Genomic DNA, 18,956 nt, shown 5'->3' on the forward strand with positions numbered 1-18,956 from the left:
ACACTTCAATTCAGACGCACGTTAAAAAAATAAAAATCCCTTTTTTGCATAATTCTGCAACATCCACAGTTATTTTACACACATTTGAAAAATACCCAAAATATGAAAGAGACAATTTTTGCTCAGAGGAAAGGAGAATAATTACTTGGGTGGGTGAAATTGTTTGTTCCATTCTTTCTTTCTATTCTATAAACCGCATCCGATTCTATCCTCCTAGACCAATAACACCAGCAGTTGTAGCAGTAGCAATTGTAGTGGAAACTGACTCACTCTTTGCTCAAAATTTATTCATTCTGACAGCCAAAAAGTCAAACAAAGAAAACCACCAAACAGTAACTGAACTAGAGAGATAAATACAAAAAAAGCCTCATGCTTTGTCTCCCTTTTCATCAAACTTATTTTTTTTTTTCTTCTGTAAATCAAAAAAGTTTTCTTTCTTTCTGTTTTTTTTTTCTCTCTCTTTATTAAATTATATATATATATATGTATGAGGTATTCTTGTTTAATAATTCGGAAAGGTATAAGACTTTGAAAGTTGGTGTCTTCTGGTTTGGTAGGTTCACGGGTAGGCTATTTTTTTTTTTTTAATTTCTGGTGAGGGCAAGATCAAAGAATTGGGGAGAGATGAGTTCGCTCTTGAAGCTTTCAAGGAGGGCCTTGGAAACTGAGATGCCCGTTATGGTTCAGGTACTAAGTACTCAGTACTCACTCTCATGCCATTTCTTTCTTCATTGGAATTTGATCCCTTCCAATGGGTGTTTGTTTGTCTTTTGGATTGATGATGTTTGGTTTGGTTTGGTTTGATTTGAGAATAAAATGTTTTTGATAACCAAGGTTGTTGGTGTCTGTGTGTTTGCAGATGCAGGAACTGATCCGAGGATCTAAAAATGCCGTGTCTTTGGCCCAGGTCTTTTTCTTCTCTCCAAAATTAATGCTTGTTTATAGTAATTAATCTAACCCCTTGGTGATTTTTGCGAGGAACTCGGAGAAGGGGATGGAGGTTTTCAATGTTTGATTATTATACATTAGTTTAATTTGCTTGGGAGTTTGGTGTGATTTGGAGAGAGATTGAGAAATAAGGATAATTTTACCTTCTATTTACGAATTGGGACTTGTTTTGGTGCGAATTCAATGGGTTCGTTCCGTTTAGTAAACTGTAAATGATGATTATGGACACGGCCTTAAAATGCTTGGGGAGACTGTTTCATAAATCTGCTTCTTTCTTGATCTACAAAATTGCCGAGCCACAACATCTTTTTGGAGAAACAGGAAATGAGATGAACAGAATTATAGTTTTAGTTGTGTTGCTCTATTTGAATGTTATTTTTGACTTCAATTTCCAAAGGTGGATTTCAAGTTGAATTTAGGGTCTGATTTATGTGATGTAGATTACTTTTATAGTTTTTAGGCCATGTGTTTTGATTATGCATCTGATTTTGGTTCATCTCATTTAATAATCAACTGAAGTTTGTCCTTCAGCTTTTAAATTTTATTGTTCTGACTGCTGAACACTAGAATTATTTTTGATTTTAATGTATTAGCTGCAATTTGTAATGGATTTTCTTAAAATTATGTGCTGTAGGGAGTGGTTCATTGGCAACCTCCAGAGCAAGCTTTGAAAAAGGTGAAAGAACTTGTATCTGATCCTATAGTCAGTCGATATGGTGTTGATGAAGGTATTCCTGAACTTAGAGCAGCTTTGATAAAAAAGGTAAATGGTATAATTCTTCGTACAATCTGTATTCTGTACTAGTGGGAATTTGGAATCTCCAGTTATCTGTTTTGAAGTTCTTCAATTGATCAACCCATAGAATTTCATTTCTAGCAACAGAAAACTAAACCAAATAGGAACCTAATTGCTTTCATTACAAATTGTGTTGTATCTTACTGCTCTGATAAACTATTTTGCTATATGAAATTTGGATCTCGGTGACCAATGAATTAACTAATTCACTTTTACCACGTTCATGTAGTTGCGTGATGAAAATAATTTGCACAAGTCTTCAGTGATGGTTACAGCAGGGGCCAATCAGGTGAGGTTATCAATAACATTCGACCTGTAAATTTTGTTTTATGTTCATTATTTTGTTATATCCTAGAAAAGCTAACACAGTTTCTAACAAGATTAAGCATTAGCATTCCAGCTTCCATTTGACTTCTTTATAACAATTTAAATTTAGCCTTTCTTATGTAAAATTTCATCTATAACCATTATTGTGTTACTTCTTCCTGAACATCAAAAAGCATCTTATTGGATAGGACTAGCATGGTTTTTGTTACTGTGGAGACAGTAACTGTTGACTGGATTAGCTTAACAGCAGTGTATATATTCTATGATTTGTTGTCCGTTAATTTTATGCTACGTTGATCTCTTTTGAGTTTGAGCTTTAAACAGTATTGTTGTGCTCATTTCAAAAATCTGTGGTAACTCATTCTATTCCAACAAATACAGGCATTTGTAAATCTAGTTCTCACTCTCTGTGATCCGGATGATTCTGTGGTTATGTTTGCTCCATACTACTTCAATGCATACATGTCGTTCCAGATGACTGGTGTTACCAATATACTAGTTGGTCCTGGTAGCCCAGACTCACTTCATCCTGATGCAGGTAAGAAGCTGCATGATCTTGTTACTGTAATCCATTTTTACAGCATGAACTAGGGTTGCAAACTCAATGTTTGGTTTCTAAGAGAATCTATTTTCCTCCATCCAAGGGGTTCACATATCAGTTAAATATTGAATGGATTGGCTTTGTATTCTAGTAAACCTTTCCACTTTTCAGAAGGTATATTGGATTGTTCATAAATTTGTGCATGTCTGGTTGAGTGTTTTATTAGGTTTCACTAAGTTGTATGCTGCATTGTCTAACTGAATTTTTGGTTTTCTTTTACTTTGTAAATGACTGACTCGTTGATGTTACTCTATCTGTAATTTCACTTGTTGCTATGTCCTAAATGCTCATGCTGATGAACAACTACTCAATGCTATCCCTTACATATACAAAATAAAAATATTAGAAGGCTGGTTGATGTCTATCATCCAAGTTAGTTTCTTCTGATGTTGATTTCTATGTTTAAGGTTATTCATGAGAAATGTCTTGATTTGCAGATTGGTTGGAAAAAATATTATCCGAAACTAAACCACCTCCAAAGCTTGTAACTGTTGTTAACCCGGGCAATCCAACCGGAACCTACATTCCGGAGCCTCTTTTAAAGGTTTGTCTGTCTTCCACCCTCCTTCTGAATATATCAACAGCTACTATGATTTTAGATTTGCTACATTCTTATGTTGATTGACCCTGATGCTATTTTTTTTTTTAAATTATAAAATTTCTGAGTTAGTATCTTCTCTTATTTGATCAGAGGATTTCAGATCTGTGCAAGAAGGCTGGCTCTTGGCTTGTTGTTGATAATACATACGAGTAAGCCTTTTAAACTTGCTGTGCTAATAGAATTTATATCACATTATTTTCTTTAATTATGAAAAGAAAGAAAACAAAAAAGTTTTTGTTGTTCTGCTAACCTTTTAATTAGTTGTCAGCCCCTAGTGTACAGAATCCTTATGAGATCCTACTTTCAGTCTTCTTCTCTAACTATGAACACCTACGAAAATTCTACAATTCTCTGAATCATATCGACTGAGTTACAAGTTCATGTTTGAAAAATGGAGTGTGTAAACAGATTAATTTTTCGTGCAGGTATTTTATGTACGATGGCCTGAAACATTCTTGTATTGAGGGAAATCATATTGTTAATGTTTTCTCATTCTCAAAAGCATATGGAATGATGGGATGGCGGGTTGGATATGTAAGTAATCCTTTTGAAGTTTTGGTATTGATCTTCTTTGAAGTGTTTTTATAAGTAAATTTTAATTGCTCAAGTAATGCAACCAAGTATGCAGAGTCCTAGATTTCCATAACTTCTAAAGCGATGCTTTGGTCTACTATATTTTTCTTTCATGGCTTAATTAAATTTTAAGTCACATAAATTTATGTAGCCTCAATTAAGTTCGTATAAGAAAATTTATTCTATTACAAATCCAAGATCTTTCCTAATACCTGATTATTGCAGATAGCTTACCCCTCTGAAGTAGAAAACTTTGCTGAACAACTTCTGAAAGTTCAAGACAACATTCCCATCTGTGCTTCAATATTATCACAGTATCTTGCCCTGTATTCACTGGAACTGGGTCCTCAGTGGGTTGTGGACAGAGTAAAAAGTCTTGAAAAGAACAGAGAAATTGTTTTAGAAGCTCTCTCTCCCCTTGGAGAGGGTTCTGTGAAAGGAGGAGAGGGTGCCATATACCTGTGGGCAAAGCTTCCACATGAAAATGCCTACGATGATTTCGATGTTGTTCGCTGGCTCGCTCACAAGCATGGTGTTGCAGTAATCCCAGGAAAAGCATGTGGTTGTCCTGGCAATCTTAGAATTTCATTTGGAGGCTTGACAGAGAATGATTGCAGAGCTGCTGCAGAAAGACTGAAGAAAGGCTTAGAAGAATTGGTTAGAGATGGACTGAGTCAGTAACTGAAATTAATCATACAACATCATCCCCTTCCTCCATACTGGAAAAACAAAAACAGTAGATATCAATAGAAACAAATTTCACTTGCCAATGTTGCAAGTTTGCAACTGATGAATTTTGAATAAATGGAGGATTTACTTTCTACCCGGTCAAGTTGTGGGATAGCAAGTTTTCATTATTTTCATTTTCATAAATTTCAAAACATTGGCTTCAAATGCATGCATGCACTTCTTTCATACAAACTTATCTGATTGATCTAACTGTCATAAAATCCGACCTAACAAGCAAGAAGGACCCTTCTTGTTTTTTAAAGCTTTATGGAAATTTATTTTATCCATCCTTCACAATCAAGAGATTTACAGCAGAATGTTTGTGGTGGATTTGTGGTCTTAGAACTTAGAACTCCTCAATTGTCTTCCATTTTATCAGTCACCTATTTGTACTGTCTGTAATGGCTCGATCTTGAATCTTGATATGTTATTTTCTTTTGTTGCTCTACCATATATACTACCCAGTTTATGAACACATTCATCGTAATATTAATTACACCATTCTTTAGATCTGAGACATTTGATGTAGAAGCAAACAGTAACTAAAATTTGACCGTAGAAACACTTCCGTTCTCCTCTGTCTCTCTTGTTTTATCGTGATTAATTACCTCATTTTTCCATCCTCATTCGTTAACTTAATGCAACAACAAACAATTTGCACCATTAGTATTGGTTGTTGGAGCTGGTTGGTTGTTGTCGCTTGAGTTTGGGAAGTGTCAGTGCATACTTGAAGCAATCTCAACATTATATTCGCATCAAGCATAACAACAGATAGATACAGTACTGATTATTTGATCTCATATCAAACATCATAATTCGTGGGGTGTGAAAAATAGCCTTCACTTTCACTTTCAGCTAAGGTTCGGTACAATAGATCATACAAGAAAGGGTAATATTGATTAACTAAGTTAAAAGTAAAGAAAATGAAAAGGAGTTGGTGGAAGGTGGCGGCGTTGGAATTGACTGTGATAGTGACAGTGGTTCAAAAATTGAGATGGAAATGGCAAGTTTGTTGGGTGGTGGTGGTGGTGGGTCCATTCCGTCACCAGCAGCCAACGCCAACCACTCCAAATCCGATCCTACCCTGACCTCACGATGAAAGAACGAACCCAGATGAGATGAAGAACAGAACATTATCGTTGGTGTGAAATGCTAAAAAAAATAAAATGAGTGGGAAGAGTTGGTTGAGTGGCATGCATGAGCACCTTAAATTGGCGAGAGAATACGCGGCGGAAGGACTCTACGACACCTCTATCATCTTCTTCGACGGCGCCGTTGCCCGAATCGGCGACCACCTCAACTCCGTCGACGACCCTTTAGTGAGAGCGAAATGGATGAACGTGAAGAAAGCGCTGGGCGATGAAACCCAAGTGGTGAAACAACTAGACGCGGAGAAAAGGGCGTTTAAGGAAACTCGACCACGATCACGATCACGATCATATTCCTCCTCGTCCTTTGTTTTTCAACCGTCGGATGAGTATCCCATTCCCACTACCTCTCCTCGCGCTTCCACCGTCGACGAACACGACCCCGACGTCTGGAGACCGCCGAGTCGAGATTCCAGAAGGCCCGCCATGCCCACTGCCCGAAAGGACGGGGCTTGGAGCCGAGGCTCTACCAGGCCCGCTGCTGGTGCGGTAAAGCCCAGCAGGGTAAGCGCTGGGCCCCGACCACCGGCGAATGGAAAGAACGGCGGCGGCGGCGGCGGTGCTTCTGGAAAGGGGAGCAGAACAGGTGATGGTTCACGTTCAGTTGTAAGTAAGTTGTTTGTGTTGTGAATAGGAAGAATTTGGAGTTGATTAAATTGCATATGAATGAAATGAGATTTGATTGATTTATTGATGGATTGCAGAATGAAGATGGGAAGAAGTCAAAAAAGTATGAATATGAAGGTCCTGATCCTGAGTTAGCGGAAATGTTGGAAAGGGATGTGTTAGAAAGATCTCCTGGTGTGAGATGGGACGATGTTGCAGGCCTCACTCAAGCAAAAACCCTTCTAGAAGAAGCCCTTGTACTTCCCTTGTGGATTCCTGAATATTTTCAGGTTAGTTCACTTTTGAAGTTATCAATTGTTTTTATTTTAGTCTCTATCAAAATTAAAAATGCTGCTTGATTTTGTTTAAGCCGAGGAAGTTGTTTTGTGTTGTTGCAGGGAATAAGGAGACCCTGGAAAGGTGTTCTTATGTTTGGGCCTCCAGGAACTGGGAAAACTCTTCTTGCTAAAGCAGTTGCTACTGAATGTGGTACCACTTTCTTTAACGTTTCTTCTGCCACTTTGGCTTCTAAATGGCGTGGAGAGAGCGAGCGCATGGTGCGTTGCTTGTTTGATCTTGCAAGAGCACATGCACCCAGCACCATTTTCATTGATGAGATTGATTCTCTATGCAATGCTAGGGGGTAAGTAAGCAAAGCAAGTCAATAATCTTCTTCTTCTTCATGATCCATGTATTTGTGCTTGTTCAGATTCACCAACTCACCTCACCCTTAAAAAGGGTTGAACTCTGATTGAGTTGAGTTGTTTTCATCAGGGCTTCTGGGGAGCATGAATCATCCAGAAGGGTGAAGTCAGAACTTCTAGTTCAGGTTGATGGTGTGAACAATAGCTCCAAAAATGAAGATGGAACTCGTAAGATAGTAATGGTTTTGGCAGCCACTAACTTTCCATGGGACATAGATGAGGCACTGAGGTAGGTATCTATTAGCTTTTCTGCATAATTTGTAATACATTCTTTATATTGTGCCACTAATTTGATGGCAATGCAAAGCAGAAGAAGGTTGGAAAAGCGTATATACATTCCTCTCCCAAATTTGGAGAGTCGAAAAGAGCTGATCCGTATCAATCTGAGGACTGTAGAGGCAAGTTGTTTATTATTATCTTTTAGTTATGGAATGAAATGTGAATAGATGTTACTTGAGCAAAAGCAAAGTGAAAGAAACTGAGTAGCGTGGGTGGAATTTGGATTTTCTGCTGGTTTTTTTTGGTGCTGATCCTGCTGGTTTTTTTTGGTGCTGATCCTCTACTGTACATTTATAATACATTGATTATCCTTAATTTTGATGTTTTAAAATATATTAAAAAGATATTTAAAATATCAACACAGTATATTTTTAATGTTCAACAAAGGACAGCACAAAAAAATCAGTAAATAATCTGAACTCTGAGTTGTTGTTTGGTACATGCAGGTGGCACCTGATGTGAACATAGATGAAGTGGCGAAGAGGACAGAAGGGTACAGTGGAGATGATTTGACAAATGTGTGCCGTGATGCTTCCCTGAATGGTATGAGGCGTAAGATAGCAGGAAAAACGCGTGATGAGATCAAGAAGATGTCGAAGGATGAGATTTGGAAGGACCCTGTTGCAATGTGTGATTTTACAGAAGCTTTGAAGAAAGTTCAACCAAGTGTTTCTCAGGCTGATATTGAACGCCATCAAAAGTGGTTTTCCGAATTTGGATCAGCCTAAACACATTTTTTTTAACTACAAATCCTGCATGGTGCAACAAAATGTGCCATGAAAAATGGTGAAATGGCTACGAGTTATCTATTATTTTACTGATATGCCTCTGAATGAAGAAGTGCAACTTTGAGAGCATTGTGTATACACAAATATGCTTTTACATGAAATACTTCAAAGCATCAGAATCAAACCTTGAAATTGATTTAGATTAGAATTGTAAGCATCAAACTTTGCCAACAAACAACAATCACCTGTTAATACCAAGAGTTCCTCTCACGATCTCTTTTGACAGTAGTGGAACATTTACAAATTTCACCACCTTCATCCACCAGGCTTATCAAGCTTGAATTTTCACTTTCCAATGCACTAAATAGAGAAGAAAAAGAAAACCATGGATTTAGAAAAACGTGGTTTACCTTCGGTTGAACGGTAACCATCGTCCGAATAATAGTTCACTAGAGAAATCATGTCCATTGGAATGAATATACGCTTATCGTTTGGGTTATCTTAAATCAATAATACATAAATTTGTAGTTATGATTCTATGAATCAGGATCGAAATGAATTTGAACCCAAAAGAGTATTCATATTTAGGTGTCTAGATTCCAAAGTAGAATATCTAAGGTTTTATTTAGGTCTAATTTAACATCACAAAACTAATTTAAAAATTAAGGTTTGCACTAATTTATATATTATAAATTAGTTTTATTTTTAGTCAATGTGAAACTTTCAACATCTTCTTTCATAAGGTCAGGCTCTAATTCATAATTCTGATATCATGTTAAAATAGTGAGTTTTAAGTCTAACTTAAAACCAAAAAATCAGTTTGTAAAATGAAATTTGTATCCACTTAGATATTGTGCATTGATTTTATTTTGATTCGACGTGAGATATTCAAAAGTGGACTTACAAATATATGTATATTTTATACTTTAAATTCACTAAGTATAAAAGATTTTAATAGTAAGTCAGAAAATGAAACTTTGGAACACTGATAATTGAGAATAATATTTGAGAAAATGATAGATTAATTCATCTCATCATATTTCTAGAATACCAAAACATAATCTTATAAAAAAACTTATAGTTATCCACTTCTTTTATATTAAGTAATTGTTAGAAAACTATAATGTTCTTAGAGCATATTCTTCCAACTATGTAATATATAGTTCAAAATATTATTTCTAGAAATGTCTAAAGATATTATATATAAGAGAGGTATATAAATTATAAATATGTTTTTGTGTATAGATTTAGTGAGAGGATAAAATCATAGACAGAAGAAGTGCAACAATATCACGTCCTTGGAATTTGATTAGTGAGTTTGTGAGTGAAATTACATCTCTTGTCAATGTTGATCTAACTTTTCATCAAAGTACAGTGAGAAGCATCAGAAACGTATTGTTGCGAGCTGACATATCACGGTTTTGGGTAAAACAAACACAATAGTAGAGAAGCCCAACATTGATGTTTGCAAATTTCATTTCAAGTACATTTTGGACCATTCAAGCTTTCGTTATTATGTTTTGTCATAGATAAGTTATTCACGTAAATGCAATGCAATAGCATTATCACCAACCTATAGTGCTATAGATAAGTGGAAACCTTACTCAAAAAGCTCCCAAAGTTCATGTTCTTTAAACATTTTTTAGACAAGACGTTTACCTAATTAACCCCCTTTTTTAGTCTAGATTCTTTACTGATTTTTTTTTTTTCTGCTGAACATTAAAAATATACTGTGTTGATATTTTAAATATTTATAAATATGTTTTAAAATGTCAAAATTAGTGATAATCAATGTATTATGAATGTATAATAGAGGAACAACACAAAAAATCCAGTAAAGAATCCAAATTCATTTTTTTCTACCAAATTTAAGTAATTTGTACAAAATTATGGAAATCTATAAATTTTTATAAAAATACCAAAATGGATCAATTGTGCTTACAAAAATCATTACAAAAAAAAAATGTATTTATAAAATATTTTTAATTTTTTTTTAAAATTAAAATGAATTGACTGGTTAACCTATTTAACTTAATCCCAACTTTAGCAATAGCACAATAGTGCCTGAAGTTATAAGAAGGCAAAAGTTTGGCCTGCAAATAGTTAGTTTAAAAATAATCTAAATTACAACCAAAATAATTAAAATAATATACTAATAACTTGAAGAATAACTAAACGTGAAGGAATCTTTTTAGAAAAAGAAAAAAGAAAATTCGCCTTTAATTTAACTGAAATGCCTAATCATTGATCATTGAACCGAATCAATCATTTGACCGGAAAATTTGCATTGATTTAACTTTTGAACAAAATAAATCATTCATTTGACTTAAAGAAAAGGTAAAATCACGCGAAAAATTAGTTCATAGGATCAATACAAATGTTTGATGTAACCCCATTTATTTATTTTGTATGAACATGTTATTTTCAATTAAATGAATAGTTTTTATTATCAGTGGACGTGGCTTTATGTTATTGAAAAACTTAAAACTAAACATTGTAGTATAATTGATTAAACGTGTATGAATATTTGAATTTTAAGAACGTATAAAATAAAAAGTTTAATCATCATTGTTATTAGTATTATAATTAGTTATAATATTAGTTTAAGGAGTATTTCAAATAATGTCATGTTAGATATTATCATATATCTCAATTATGTTTGACATTTTTAAAAAGTTCATCTATCATTTGATATGATATGAGAATTTATTAAAAATAAAAAATAAAATAAAAGAATACAAAATATGAGGGATCATATCAAACCTATGATAAAAATTATATTTCACCAGAGACAAACTATATATCTGTTATGAAAAAATTCTAAATACATGAAGATAAAATATTAAACCATTTATATTGTTTTCTGTAAATCAAAACTAAATTAGTCAATTTATCGTCATAATGATTTACTTCACGAAAAACATGAATAACTTTGAATTTCATATACTTATAAAAATGTAAGCACCGACATCATCTTTCTCTAAGATTTCAAACAACCACTCTTTGATCCAAAAAATCATAATAGACTAAAGAAAAATCACTCTTAAATCACTCGTAAACTCTTTCTCTCAAAACATACTAGAATGCATAAATGACTCCATAAACTCAGCATAAATATTATTATTTTATTCATACAAGTTCAATTTTGAAACCACATTTCTTAAGGATAAAACTTAGATTAGATACACTCTAATAGGTATTAGATTTCATCTTGTTCCATTATAATTGGATTATGATTTGGTTAATAGATATTATTTTTGATGATAATGGTGAAGAAGAAGAAGAAAAAAAAAACAGTAGCATTTAAGGTTTTTGAATTGTTAAAGTATGATTTTAAAAGCAACAGATGTAATGAGTAGGCAAAGGAGGGTCCAGTTTGAAGGAAACACGTGCAATAATTATGGTGAGTCTTGTCTCCACCATAGTTTGTTGTGTTGTTGAGAAGGGTCTAACGTTGGTGTTGTGTTGTGATGAATGAGTGAGAAATGAGAATGAAAAGCCTAGAATTATGTAAGAGTTGCTTCTCCATTAGTGTAGTTTGATGCTAAGTGTTATCATATATGAAAGATGCCTTTGTCTGTGCCGTGATCTGTTTAGCCACGACACTAATTGGTGATATTGGGTTTTCTTGTGCCTTTTAAGAACAACAACATGCTACCAAATTATCACCACTTTCGTCTCATAATGCTTAACATTTAGAGTAGAGATGGATAGTACTCGAGTTTGGATTCTTTACTAAGTATTCTCTGTTATTCCTCTATTGTGTCTTCAAAATACACTAATAGTCACTAATTTTAAAATTTTAAAATGTATTAAAATTATCTTTAAAATATCAAAACAATGTGTTTGTAATGTTCAGCAGAGGACAACACAAAAAAACTCAACAGAGAAATCGAACTCTATCATACTCATGTGTGGCTATTGTTATGATAATTATTTGTTGGATTAGATATGTTTTTGGTCCCTCAAGTTTCAGTGAATTTTGGGATTAGTCTATTTTCGAAATTTTATACCAATTTAGTCATTTATATTTAGAAATGCGTAGATTTAGTCCTTTTTACCAAGTTTTGATAAGTTTATTTGACGTTTCAAGCGCATTTCGTGATAATATTTGAATTGTTGATACATTTTCGCTTCAACGCTAACTCAAATATTATCAATAAAATGTATTTAAAATGTCAAATAAACTTAACAAAATTTGGTAAGAAGGACTAAATTGGTATAAAATTTCGAAGAGGTACTAATTCCAAAATTCACTGAAACTTGAGGAATCAAAAACATATTTAACCCTTATTTTTTTAACCAAAAGTTTAATTAAGTTTTAATTTTCAATTAAATCGAGTTCTTATTAAAAAAAAAAATTCATCATTTTTAACCAAGTTAAATAACCATTGATATAATTTTCTTAATAATTCTTAAAAAGAAAATCCCAATAATGTATTGAATACAATATTAATCATTATAAATTTATAATTTCATCATAATAATAGCAATTTGCGATTGCATTTGTCATTATCAAGATCAATAATGAAAAGAATGTTTGACCTAGATTCACTTATACCATAATCACTCCATGATCACCACGTGATTAATCAGTTTTTAGTTAATATTCTGAAGATAAATGTAAGTAAAAAACAAGAACAAATATTTTATACGATATAGTTTTATTTTATTTTTAACATAACATGATAGCATGCATAGGCTTATGAACCCTAATAAGCATATACTTTTGTAGATAGCTGCATAGGCTTATGAGGAAGATGCCACCCAGTTATGTTGAAACATAAAGAATCTTGCTTTTATGGTGCTACTTTCTTCATCAAAATCATTTTCCTGCAAGTAGAAAGCTAAACAAACTCCAATATCTCCAAACATAAACATCCTAGGACTCCACACTTTTTCGTATTCCTCCTTTCTTTTTGTTTTTCCTACTAAACTACACAGTGTAACGTCTGCAACATATAGATACAAGTGTTTCATCCCATTCAATTCAATCAACAAATTTAATAACTCAAATTAATTAAATATAAATTTGGCTTATTTTTGCGATATAATTTGATTATTTTCACTGTAAGTTTAAAATTTTATTTTTCGATTGAATTGCACAAAGAGGAAAAAATTAAAAAAAAAATCGCTGTGTTATTAGGTTATAATCTTTGAACCATAGCCTTTAGACATTTTCACAAACATGACTCCATATGGACAAGCACTACATGCAAGATCTGAAAAGAGTTTTTTCACACACCATTCACGATAATCAAACATAGTATACAAATTTTCTAATAGATATGTTCTTTTATCCGTAGGTAGAAATTAAATATACAAGATTAGGTTTGCATCTAACATGAGACTAGACATTAATGGGTGGACTGATAGAATAAATCTAATTAGGATAATTAAATATATCTCTGATACTAGGTTAGGAAGTGGACTTTAAGTCTAACTCAACCCCAGAAAACTGACTTGTAAAGTGAGATTTGTATTCACTTTATATATTATGAAATTGTCTTATCTCTAGTTGATATGAAACTTTCAACATAATTTTTTTTAACTTATTATTAAAAATTCATAAGTTATTTATAAATTGAAAATACAAATTATACGAGGCTTCTTCAAATCATAAGAAAGTAGGAAAAATAACAATATTAATTGATTTTATATAAGCAAAGGAATTAATATGAGGAAAAAGATATTCCATGCATGGAATTTTGCTGATCGTTAAAAATGAGGGAGCATGGGGTTTGATTTCCTTGTATAACGTGTCCTATTTGTTCCTAGATCTTAGGTATTTCCTAGTTTTTCTTTTCATGGGAAAAAGACAAGGAAAAGAGAGAAAGAAAACAAAAGAAAAAAACTTTCATGCAACAAGAATAAAGAAGTAACCATACGGAACCAAACTCCACTCGATTGGTTAAATCAAAATTAATTTAGGTAAGAATTAATGTCATATAATTGAATTCACTCATCATAATTAATCTAAATGAAAAGGCACATTCTTTGATCTTATGATATTATAAAACTTGATTAGGCATTATTATGATTAATTAAGCTGTTTTTCCGAATCTCTTAAAAGTCACTAACAATATGTTAATGCATGTTTGAGATGAATTTGGATTGCGTAATCCATAAGCACCACACCATAATATATAACAAACTTTGTTTTGAGATATTGCAAAGAGATTCAACCAATGTTGCAGAAGCGACCCTTTTCTTTTAATTACAAGAATCCCTAATCAAAAGTCAAGACAGAATCTTATGAAAAGAAAAGAAAAGAGTGAACTATGTCGCGTGGTTTAAACTCGTTCCTTATGCATTCTTATGTTTAAACTATGTTCAATATGCACGCCTAATTAAATGTGATTTTTGTCGAAACTTATATATTTAATTCATATTTTGTGTTTTAGTACACATAAGTCTTACATCATTTAAAAATCGAGCTTAAATAAAATTTAAATATTTTTATTTTTCTTCAATATTTGATATGTTTTTTAAAAACAAAATTATAACGGAATTCAAAACTTCGAATACTGACGATATCTTGAAAATACAAAAAATTTTGTTTTCATATTTGATTCGTCAAATAACATTGGTAAAATCAATAATATTGTTTTCGTTAAAGAATATAATTTTATTAAAAAATGACCGTAAAATAAGAAAATATAAATAACGTCCACAAAAGTTTCTTTTAATTTTCTAATTTCTCTCACTCAGATATATCTATAACTACTTTTACTTATTTAATTTGAGAAACAAAACAAATCTATTCTTTGCCGTCCATGTGTAAAATGATTTTTTTTTCTTTTTTGCCGCATTCTTGCATACACCGGCATCTTCATCATACAATTTAATATTATTAGGAAATTTATATTGTTCTTTTTAAATTAAAGATTTTCACGTTTAGTCTGAATAGAACTTTCTTAAAGAATTATTATCTAATATTTCAATTAATTTAATAAAAATAATATATAGTATTTTTTACTGTAGTTAAATTAAGGGAAAGACTATAGTTTTTCTAACATATTTTTCTAGTAAAACTCCCTTAATCAATTAAAAAATATATATTACATAAGAGAGCTTTTTATAATATCTCCCTTAATTCCATTTTACTAGTCATGCGCTAGAAAAATTTATAGGTCGCATTAATGAACCATCAGACAAAGAATTCTCGTACTAACTTTGAATCTGCAATAAACTAAATTAAATTATATTCAATTTTGATTAAATTCCTTGAAAGGAAAATACCATTTTGATCCTTACCATGAATTATTTATCAACCAAATTAAGAAAGTTATAAAGAAATATCTAGATATTTAAGTTGTACTACATACTATAATTATACTTATATTTAGTTTTAATAATTTTTTAAATGTTTCATAAACTTAATTAAACTTTAGAATACACAAATTTTGAATATTTTATAAATAAATAAAATTTAATAATATACATTTAATGAAAAATATATAAATTTATTATGAACTCTAAATTTATTAAAATTTTTATTTTATATTATAGATAAATGAAAAAGAAAAATAATATTAAAAAAAGGTGTCGGTTCAGTAGCGACCCAAACGATTCCGACCTCACCATGTTTGAGCCACGTGAAGTGCATGTGCAAGTAGAGAGTAGAGAGAGTATTATCATAAAATTAAATTATTATAATGAATGAATGAGTATGCTATGTGTGATGTTGTGAACACATACACGAGCCCATGTCCCGTGAATGCATGTCATGTCATCACCAATTACAAGAACAACAGGCCCATCACCAATCCAATGATGTCATACATACATGATTATTTTTTAATATCTAAGATTTTATTCTTTTACTATTATTTTCTGTCTTCTTTTAGGAAAATTCTAAAGACCAATAAAAAGGAAAATATATATTTTTACTTATTTCTTCGATAAAAATAAATAAATAAATAGTGTTTGTGAAGGTACTGGGGACAGGTAAAAGACTAATGTAACCACAAAATACCAAAATACTTTACTCGTTTCTTCTTGAAAATAATGATTCATATATACATATACATCTGAATAATGAATAACACAAACTCCCATCCACTCATTTTCACATTTTGCATATTTATTATTAAGGATTAAATATGTTTTTTTTATTTTTTAAGTGAATTTTAAAATTAATCTATTTTAAAATTTTAAATTAATTTAGTCTTTCATCTTTCAAAATACGTAAATTTAGTTTTTTTAATCAAAATTTGATTTTGTTAGGTTTATTTGATGTTTCGTACACGTTTCAGGATTATAGTTGAGTTATTTATACTGTTTGACACATTTTTACTTTAATATTAAGTCAAATACTATTATGAAATGCATTTGAAATGTCAAATAAACTTAACAAAATTTGATTAAAAGGACTAACTAAATCTACGTATTTCGAAAATGAATGATTAAATTGGTTCAAAATTTTAAAATTGTCTAATTCTAAAATTCACTGAAAATTAACGGATTAAAAACATATTTAATCCTATTATTAATAATTTTTTATTTAATATTTAATATTTAAATTTTCCATGTTTATTTCCTTATTAAAAATAATGTTTATTGTTGGAATAAAATGAGTGTGAAGAAAAAAAAAATAGAATTGTAGTATTGAAATTGAAAAACTTGGTAGAAGCTCACATTAATTGATATGATATTTCCACTTTGTGTATGTTTCTCAATTATATGCTATGATTGTCTTCTTCTCTTTAAAGTTTTTATATGTGTTTCTGAGTTGTCATCCGTCAGTCAATTCCTTCAAATTCAGTTTTCTGATACCTTCATTGCCACAATTTAGTTTACATAACAAAAATTACTTGAGTAATTTTATTCTGTGGGAGTTTTAGAACTTCTACTTTTATTAACATGTCTTGTTTGGTATATTTGTTTTCATTTTTTTTTTCTATTATTTTTGTATTTATTTAAAACTTATTAATTTCCAACAATTTTTTCATTTTTTCATTTTTTAATTGAATTTTTATTAAAATGTTCGATATGAGTTGAAAATATTTAAAAGAAAATAAGCAATTTCATTAACAAGTTACAAATCAAGATATTATTATCTCGTTAATAAGCAAATAAAATAATAAATTAGTTAAATAAAAATAAAATATATGCTAAATATTTAAATAAAATTAAAAAATATTTTTAAACATATAATTTTTATTGAATATATTCAAAATATATTTTTAAACATATATTTTCCATCCAAATAACTTACTTTTTACTATTTTGTTATTAAACATATTCTTTATTTTCAATTGTCTTTCGTCTTTAAATTAAATGATTATGTATTTAATCTTCATACTTTTATAAAAATTATGTAAAACATCATTCATGCAAATGATAAAATGGAGTGTTTTTGATATAATCATTTGAGTTTTGGACTATAATATAACTTCTTTATATCTTTTGTTGGATAAAATGTTTCGAAGTAATGTTTTACAAAACTTTCATAAAGAAATTAATTTAACTTAAGACTAATCATAATTTTTTATAGTAATTTAAAACTATATATATATATATTTACATTTTCTTTCATTTTTTTTGGTTTAAAAGAATTTTCCTATAGATATGAGAGGTTGAAAAACAAGAGAATAAAAGATATATTAATTTAAATAAAAAAAATAAGTAAAAAGTGAAGTCTATTCACTTATTATTAATATTATTATTTTATTTATTGAATTTATGATAATAAAAATCTAAATTTTAGTAAAATATTAGCAACAAATTTTAAGGAGTAATGTAAAAGATATCATGATTATGAATTTTTTATATAAATTTCTCGAAATTAAGAAGGCGAAAATGAAAAAAAAAACAGTGCTTTCATTGGATTATATTTTTAATATTCAGGACTAGATTTATGGTTAATATTTTGATATAATCACAATGGATTATGAATATAAACACCATACTTATAATTTTTCACTAATGATTAAAAAATGACTTATATGAGTTTATAATAGAAGTCTACATCGAAAGATCAGAAATAAGATAATTTCATAGTATATAAAAAGAATGTAAATTTTATCTTATAAATCAATTTTGTAAGATTGAATTAGACTTAAAATTAATTTAGTATCGAAGTCACTTAAAGAGATAAAAATATGTTAACTTTAAATTGAAAAAAATTCTAAAATTAAAATATTTATAGTTAATAGTAAATTAACTGGTTTAATTCCAAATTATTTTATTTCACTTTTTCCTTTTTAAAAAGTTAAAACTTTGATTTTGTTTTGTCTAACATGAGATTGTTAATAATTTATATATGTCTAGCAAAGAACATGATCGTCTAGATATTCACTACATTGGTGTTTATTCCGTACTACTAATATCATAAACCTTTAAAATGATCGTTTAATCCAAAATATTATTGTATGCCTTAAAATTAACTCTAAATACTAAAGAGTTAATATAAAATATTTTACAGAGACCAAAAGTAAAATTTAGTTGCTCTATAAGGATTGAGATAAAAAGTTATTTTTTCAAAGATAAAATATTGAAAATATAGAGACTGAAATCAGCATATATTCATTTTATAAGAATTCAAAATATATCTAAGTCTTTATTCTAATAAATAATATATTTTAAAATATAAATACATTGAACACAAAGAATACAAATAGTTATACATATTTAATTAATATAATATATTAAGATATTTTAACGATTACGTTTGTGAAATTTAGAGGCATATGTCTTAGTTGTATATTCTTTCATGATTTTATTTGAAATTTAATACACACACTAATATATATGTCTCTCTCTAAATATACACATCCACACTAAAATACATATAAAAAAGGTTAAATATATTTTTGTCCCATAATTTTTAGTGAATTTTAGAATTAGTTAATTTTAAAATTTTAGACCAATTTAATCATTTATCTTTCGAAATACATGAATTTAGTCTTTTT

At 30.1% G+C, this 18,956-nt stretch overlaps 2 protein-coding genes across 2 annotated transcripts; both read left to right on the plus strand.

Moving 5' to 3' along the window:
- Nucleotides 1-224: 224 nt before the first annotated feature.
- Nucleotides 225-4,678, plus strand: LOC114184166 (Pyridoxal phosphate (PLP)-dependent transferases superfamily protein). Its single transcript, XM_028071430.2, has 9 exons — nucleotides 225-687; nucleotides 860-907; nucleotides 1,583-1,711; nucleotides 1,974-2,033; nucleotides 2,453-2,609; nucleotides 3,110-3,216; nucleotides 3,364-3,422; nucleotides 3,699-3,807; nucleotides 4,072-4,678. Exons 1-9 carry the CDS (start codon nucleotides 625-627, stop codon nucleotides 4,525-4,527), a joined length of 1,188 nt encoding a protein of 395 aa, XP_027927231.1. The 5' UTR covers nucleotides 225-624; the 3' UTR covers nucleotides 4,528-4,678.
- A 145-nt stretch (nucleotides 4,679-4,823) lies between these two features.
- Nucleotides 4,824-8,232, plus strand: ERH3 (P-loop containing nucleoside triphosphate hydrolases superfamily protein). Its single transcript, XM_028071428.2, has 6 exons — nucleotides 4,824-6,329; nucleotides 6,428-6,619; nucleotides 6,728-6,972; nucleotides 7,104-7,262; nucleotides 7,344-7,431; nucleotides 7,759-8,232. The coding sequence occupies exons 1-6, from the start codon at nucleotides 5,742-5,744 to the stop codon at nucleotides 8,038-8,040; spliced, it is 1,554 nt and encodes a 517-aa protein (XP_027927229.1). The 5' UTR covers nucleotides 4,824-5,741; the 3' UTR covers nucleotides 8,041-8,232.
- Nucleotides 8,233-18,956: the final 10,724 nt, after the last annotated feature.

This window comes from Vigna unguiculata, chromosome 5 (assembly GCF_037176805.1).
Source record: "Vigna unguiculata cultivar grain cowpea cultivar isolate G323 ecotype 2 chromosome 5, ASM3717680v1, whole genome shotgun sequence".
NCBI classification, from domain to species: domain Eukaryota; kingdom Viridiplantae; phylum Streptophyta; class Magnoliopsida; order Fabales; family Fabaceae; genus Vigna; species Vigna unguiculata.